General features: G+C 41.4%; 2 protein-coding genes across 2 annotated transcripts in view; both read right to left on the bottom strand.

Moving 5' to 3' along the window:
* Window positions 1-1,266, bottom strand: part of LOC125039074 (WD repeat domain-containing protein 83-like) — an 8,223-nt gene extending 6,957 nt beyond the window's left edge. Inside the window, exon 1 of the mRNA XM_047632800.1 lies at window positions 1,093-1,266. The gene's annotated coding sequence lies outside the window, so the exon portion shown is untranslated. The remainder of the gene's footprint in view (window positions 1-1,092) is intronic.
* A 3,201-nt stretch (window positions 1,267-4,467) lies between these two features.
* Window positions 4,468-7,500, bottom strand: part of LOC125039159 — a 13,514-nt gene continuing 10,481 nt past the window's right edge. Inside the window, exons 5-9 of the mRNA XM_047632922.1 lie at window positions 7,260-7,430; window positions 6,698-6,878; window positions 5,766-5,987; window positions 4,986-5,166; window positions 4,468-4,560 (exon numbers count right to left, since the gene is read on the bottom strand). Coding sequence (XP_047488878.1) covers window positions 4,544-4,560; window positions 4,986-5,166; window positions 5,766-5,987; window positions 6,698-6,878; window positions 7,260-7,430 — 772 coding nt within the window. The 3' untranslated portion in view covers window positions 4,468-4,543. The remainder of the gene's footprint in view (window positions 4,561-4,985; window positions 5,167-5,765; window positions 5,988-6,697; window positions 6,879-7,259; window positions 7,431-7,500) is intronic.

Here is a 7,500-nt window from a genome sequence, read left to right on the forward strand (position 1 = left end):
CATTTGAACCTAGAAATAATTAAGGTAACGTACATAAAAACACATAAAACTCCTCTATTAGGTATAAATACTAATATTCAGAAAATAATGATAATGCCACAATCACTAAACAAAACTGGACTAGCAAATCTATGCTAGTCCAGTAATGTCAAGGCTTTTTGTGCATTGTGCTCTGTTAATACTAAACAAACATCCACTTAATAGGTATATATTCTGGCAGGGTAAGAGCTTGCTGACCTCCCTGGCACCTTATTGTCAAATAAGAAACAAAGGACATGCTCTAAGCTTACTGAATACTGACAGATGATTGTGGCCTTTGATGAACTGTGAAGCACTAAAGTCTAGGCCTTAATCTATGTTGTCCTATCTTAAACAATTACCATGTTTTGACAGCCTTTGAAACATTTGCCAAAATAAAAGAAAAAATATTGCATACACATCATTCCACTTAGAAGATAATTTTTCATGAATTTATCAAAATATCAGTTAGTATTCCTCTGGTATATGGTTATATAAACTACTACAAGACTACATTCTTCATTGTGGTTTAAATACTTCTGCTCAATGTTTGAATAAACTTTTACATTATCTCTTGTATCTAAGCTAAATACAGATGGCAAATGTTTGTTCACAAGGCTATACAGGAAGACATGAATGAACATGGACCCAGTTCCTGAACCTTAGGCAGCAAAATATTAAGATGAAGATATTTTAAAGAAGAAGAGAGATTTTTTGTTTGAAGATTCAAAAAAAGCAGATGAAGAAAAAAATATATATTTGGTTAAATTTAGACTGCTAAGTTTGTGTTATCTTAAGTACAGAGCTATCAAAACTCTTTTTTACATTACAAAAAAAGTATCCAAAGATAGCTAACTGGGGTTACACTAAGCTTGGATGAATCCATGTTAAATAAACTACTAAATATTTTTTTTTTAAGTTTTGGTAAGCTTAGACATAAATACTATTACACACATGATGAATAAATATCAAAAGGTAAACAGGCTTGGTCAATTAACATTTTAATATCTGCAACTCGTACCTAGTAAGATAATTTTTTATCTTAGAAAGAACGAATACAACAACAACACGTACATGTGTCAAGAACGGCGGATTTCTAGATGAATAAAGTATCACAGACCATGTTATTACTGAAAGTTCAAGAACAACGTTTTCGAACGATCTTCGCTGTGTTTACAAATTCTCGTCATATCTCGTGTCGTCTCGTCTCTTGCGAGATGGCGGTAAAGTTATTTTAAATTAAAATGATATTTTACTGGAAAATAGGTACCGTCGACACAATGAACACTATCTACCCTGATTTATATTTCTTTCGAATTATTATCTTCAATTAATTTGATTTCACCTAAATTGGCAGTAGCAACCAAGGCCTTTATAAATAAGGTCTCATCACACCGGAAGTCTGCTTTGGGTGATAAGGCCTGTGACGTCACTTGTCGAGGCTGATAACGAGGGGGGGGGGGGGGATGATAGGCTGGAGAAAGTAAATCATAGAAAACGGTAGGAGAGTAAGCAAACACTAGAGTAATTTTAGATGCTGGCTCATTCCAACGATTTGCACACATTGGACGATTTTACAAGCGATTGGCGGCGATTATTTGTGGGTATATACCGTATATTTTGCTTGGTTTTAATATTATACTTCCTCATGCTGCAGCTTAGGTATGTTGTAATAAAGAAGTAGTGAACAAAGAAGACATGAGATATGAATGTTAATAGTGCTTTATTCTATCAAGAAATATTTAAAATCCAAACCCTTTCCATGAATTTATTAAAAAAAAAAACAAAAAAACATACAACTAAGATATAACACACATGATGTGATAATTATGAAGCCAAAATAGAGCTAATCGGCTTATCGTTGAACCTTAAAGCCTTACGCTAAGTGACGTCATGCGCGGGACGGATGGATCTGAGAAGCTCATTCAGAGTTACTGGACCAACACACACAACCAACACGCCCTCCGAGGCCTTCAATTACCAGCTCTGAAGTAAACTTTCACTATTTTATTCACTGGATTCTTAATTTCGAGATCAGTGATCATCTCCAACTGACACACACTAAAATACACTAAAATAAACCAGAGATAACAACAAAAGAGGGTCATATAATTACCAAAGCCTTATGGTTACCTACAACTTTCATTTTTTACATACAAATACTATTGTGACATCAGCTCGTCCTACTCGCAGGGCACGAAATGAACAACTTGTTCCGGACGGCAAAGCCACTGTTAGGTGGCGATGTGGTCGCAACTGCATGAAGAAAAACATCGTATTTACGATTTAGCATAATAAATGTGTTGATGAATCCCCCTTTTCAACCGAAAGGGCAAGCTTCAGTAAAGTCAAAGTTGGTCCCACGTCAAAATTGAGGCAGGTCAGTGCTTGTAGAGGAAATGCGCACTCATCTGCGGGATGATACAGTTGGGGTCAAATTCTTCCCACTCCGACTCTGACCCCAGATTGCTGATGTCAGCATGCCAGTACTAATTCACAATTGAGTCGACTGATGAGCTTTCAGCATCACGGTTCAAAAATGATTCATGCATCCGTTTGAAGGACTTTATTGTGTATCCTTGTAAGTGGAAAACTTAACACTGTGCTGTACCGCGTCATACTGCTCAACTTCACACACATTTAAAACCTACCAGAACCCAAGATGAGACAAACATTCCACCCATCACTCAATTTCTGAGCAAACCAACTATATTTTGGCCAGGAATAAAAGATTTTGGACTTTGAACCAAGCCTACCATCTGAACATCAAGGCATAATAAGAACGTGGTATGTTTGTCTCCAAACTTTCGTGACAACTTTACCGTGCGGCTTGCTCGCCAATCTAGAACAGGACAGAAATGTTAACAAATTTAAAAAGACGTAGGCTGTAGAGATTAAAAAAGGTAAATTGATATTGTTGGTAACAGTGAGTGTTATATTAATACAGTTACATGTCAAAAGTCAAAAGAGTGGGCAAGGCACTGATCTCATGAGTTGCTTGAGATGGTCTGCCGTCGTTGCGAAGGATCTTGCAGTTATTTCCACTGGGAGACAGGCTAAGAAGAACCCAGCACTGTCTGGACCTCATATTCGAGGAAGAATATAGGGCAGGAGGAGATCTATGCTGGCTATGTTACACCCTCGCTGTAGGCATAGTCTTGGTTTTCAATCACGAGCTCATGTATCCCAGACAAAGACATGTCATACAACCAGCATACCATGCCCAGTGGCAATCACTACCAGCTGACCACTGCACGTGCTCGTCGTAGAGAAGACACTTTGATTGGGGTAGACCCGTCATTAAGAATAGTGTTTCCAACCATATTGACATCAGTGGAAATTATATTTCTGATACACCAGCTGAGATGGGTTGGGGACAACCACTAAATGCGATGGCCATTCAACCAAGCAAAAAACTCCCGAGACGCAGAGCAGCGAGAATACTTCTCGGACGGATGGTACTCAGATGCCACTTACTATGAGTCCCTGGCGCTTTGCAAGACAATTTAATGGTGCCAAAGCCATTCTACACAGAATACGACTGGCTAACCACTGTGTGTGTCAGATTATAGACACTGCCGCTTATGCTAAGCACCGATGTGTCTAATGGCGTACCGGATGTCACCGTGTTGCAAGAGTGGTTTCTTTGTGCCTCCTCAGTTCATAAAGTTGTTATGAGTAAATTGAGAAAGCCTCATTTAAATTTTCTTTTATGTGTCGCCAATGTGTAGATTAAAGTTAGTGATATAACTTCCCGGGTTAGCCCGTGCTCGTGCGGACCCGTTCATACGTTACAACCCAGCCATTAAGAATCCCCTCGTGTCCTGCTGGAAGTGTGTATGCTCATTAAGTGTGAACCAGTCTGTAGTTAGACAAATCTGGTGCAACCATTTCTCCTTCCTGATGTAGAGCTCATCCGAAGAAATCCTCCATAGTTTAGAGATATATAAAGAGAGATGCAGAAAATTTTGCAGTGGTTTATAAAAAAAAAAAAAAAAAAAAAAAAAAATCATCACACTCAACCTTTAATCTGATTATGTTTTGCTTTGATATACTAAATTAATATTGAATTAAGCCTTATCGGTCAACTCCACTGGAACATTCTTATACATTTATCCGCTGTTTTTTTTTTTCTCTACATTTTGCAGATCTTTTGGATTGACGCTTCAATCGAGGCATCATTTCCGATTTCGTTATCTTCGGTAAGTTAAAAGTTCCTCGAATAAATTTTGAAATATTAGTTTGTATTCGGGAGCATATCCTTTCATAAAACAGAGTATGATTATATTGAAATATGTCCAACCCTGGACAGTTCTAAGGATTTAATGCATGAAAATTCGCCATGAAAATTTTTCGGTCCAGACATTCTAACCATCAATAGCTGTGCATTCAAGGGTTAATTATTGTTTTCATTAAATCAATGTCAGTAGGATAATAATACGTATTGGGTAAAGATATACGAATATTTATTCAAATAACTTGAAATCCGTAGCACTCACTAGATATTAATATTTTGACAGAATGGCTACAACTCCTCCTTCCCTGTAAAAGAAAAAAACAACAAAATAATTTGTATATATTCTATTGATGCGTTGGCTGATAAATAGGCTTGGAAGACATATTTAAACGCTGCAGTGTATATGATACTCCCTCCCTCTCCCTTCTCTCTCTCTTTCTTTCTCTCTCTCTCTCTCTCTCTCTCTCTCTCTCTCTCTCTCTCTCTCTCTCTCTCTCTCTCTCTCTATCTCTCTCTCTCTCTCTCTCCTTCTCTCTCTCTCTCTCTCTCTCTCTCTCTCTCTCTCTCTCTCTCTCTCTCTCTCTCTCTCTCTCTCTCTCTCTCTCTCTCCCTCTCCTTCCCTCCTTCACCATCCGCATTTTCCCTCATCCTTCCCTCTCCCTCTCCCTCCTCCTTCATCCCCTTCATCTCCTTCTCTTTCTCCTTCTACTACTCCCTCTCCTTCCCTCACCATCCGTATTCTCCCTCGCCGCGACGACCTGCGAGTACAGCTCCGGCAGGTGTTCCTTCAGCGCCCCCTCGTCCGCGCCTTCGAGATCCCCGTCGATCCAGCGCCTGACCTGAGACTGCGCCGAAGACACCATGCGGTCCTTGGCTCGCCCTAAGAAGGCTTCTCTGGGTCCGGAGTCGCCCTGAGGGGGGGGAGGGGGAAGTGATATTGGAGGGTTAGGATTAACGTGTACGTGTCTGTAGTGTGTGTGATGATAAGGACTATTACTACAGTAATTTAGGGTTTGGCTGGCAAGATCTGGTGATTTCAGTCAAGTTATGGCTGTTTGTTTATTCTGCCTCTAAATTACCCCGTGGGTGTAAGGGATGGCCGAGCATAACATCCGCTGGCAGGGCGGGATTTTAACGCGGGTCAGCAAGACTGCTAGGCGAGGACGAGCGCGCGCGCGCGAGAGAGAGAGAGAGAGAGAGAGAGAGTGTGTGTGAGAGAGAGAGAAAGAGAGAGAGAGAGAGTAGGGGAGATAGGTAGAGAGACCGACGTAGACTGATATATATATATATATAAATATATATATATATAAATGGATAGATAGATAGATAGATCAATAGATAAAGAAAATTCAATCACGCGAATACTCATGAAAATCACAATAGTAATGCAAATTGAAGTTATAATAAATGTCAATATTGCCAGCAACTTATCATAATCTCAGAAGAGACGAATCATCAAAGCCATGAACAGACAAAGAAATACAATACACCCATAATGAAACCAACTTACCTTAACCACGTGCACCCACTGCTCTGTCCCCATGTCGCTCAACTCATCCAGAAGGTCATCCAGCTGCAGCGTGAGTGACCTGACGCTGGCCCGGGTCAGGTAGGTGGCGTCCAGCTGGTTCAGGAGACCATCTGCGCTCGCGTCCAGAAGGCTGAAGATGGAGGCGGCGAGAGACTGGCACTCGGGCGGGCAGTCGACTAGGTCAGGCAGAAGAAGCCGGTCCTGGTGGGAAGACATTGGAGTGCAAGGGATTTTTATGAAGGGTTTTATTCAGTGTAATTTTATGGCAAGTGTCATTAGATGTTATTAAATTTGAGGTGGTTCTTTTTTATTTTTTTTTATTTTTAAGTTTGGGTGAATAATTCATTTCGTAACTAAGAATCGAAATCGGGGATTAAGCTCATTTAAAAGGAAGATATATCTGATGCAGACACGAACTAAAAATCCAGAGGTAAGTTGCATAAGCAGCACGATATTGGAAACACGTAAAAGCATATTACGGGGCAGCGAGAAAGGGTAGACGGAGGCTGAGGAGAAATAAAGAGGAGTAAGAGAGAGAGAGAGAGGGAAAGGGTAGAATTTACAAAAAGTAAGGGGGATAGAAGAAAGGCAGACAGGAAGATAGGCAGAAACTCACAGACACAAACGAGCAAAATCCGAAAGAATCTAGAGAAATCCAGAGGAATCCAGAGGAATCCAGCGGAATCCAGAAGAATCCTGAGGAATCCAGAAGAATCCAGAAAATTCCAGAAGGATCCAGAAGATACAGAGTAACCCAGAACAATCCGGAAGAATAAAGAGCAATTCAGAGAAATCAAGAAGAATCCAGAGGAACTCGAAAGAACCCTGAAAAATCCAGAGGAATCCACAAGATTCCAGAAGATCCAGATTAACCCAAAAGAATTCTGAGGAATCCGAACGAATCCACCTACGATCCGAAAGCGCTCGTAGAAGGCGTCGAAGGTGAGTTGGTGGTCTGAGAGGAGGTACTGGCCCAGGAGGTGGGGGAGGGGGTCCTGCTCGCCCCACAGGACCAGAGGGGGCAGGGGGTCTGTGGGCAGGACCTCCCACAGAGTCGCAGGACCTGTCGACTTTCCCTTCTTGGCGCCAGTCCTGGTGGGGGTTGATGTATAATAATGGTTTAGTTTCTTTGCATATTTCTTGATTGACAGAAAAAAATGTTAGCAATGATGATGACAATAACAGCACACAACAAAAATGGAAATTAGAATTGTTGGACGATGATAATAAGGATGTTGATGCCGATGAATATATCGATGGTGATGACGATGAGGATTGGGACGATGATGATGATGTGATGATGATGATGATAACGACGATGATAATGATGATGACGATGATGATATTTATGATAAATATGATGATCAGAATGATCATGAGGAGGAGGACGATGATGACGACGAAGAGGCCGATGACTTAGACGACGACAACATGGTAATACCAACAGCAACGCCATCCAACGGAACCACCTACTTCCCCCCCGCAGATCGCCCCCTCTGAGCCTGGGCCTCCTCGCCCCCCCCGCCTTGGTCGTCCTCATCCAGCGGGAGGAGAGCAGCGATGACGTCATCACGAAGCACGAGGTCGTCCTGCCAAGCCAGCCAGAGGAAGGTCGTGTCTCCCTCCGCGCGCACTTGCCATTGCCTGTGTGTGTGTGTGTGTGTGTGTGTGTGTGTGTGTGTGTGTGTGTGTGTGTGTGTGTGTGTGTGTGTGT

Source organism: Penaeus chinensis, chromosome 26, assembly GCF_019202785.1.
Source record: "Penaeus chinensis breed Huanghai No. 1 chromosome 26, ASM1920278v2, whole genome shotgun sequence".
Lineage (NCBI taxonomy): Eukaryota > Metazoa > Arthropoda > Malacostraca > Decapoda > Penaeidae > Penaeus > Penaeus chinensis.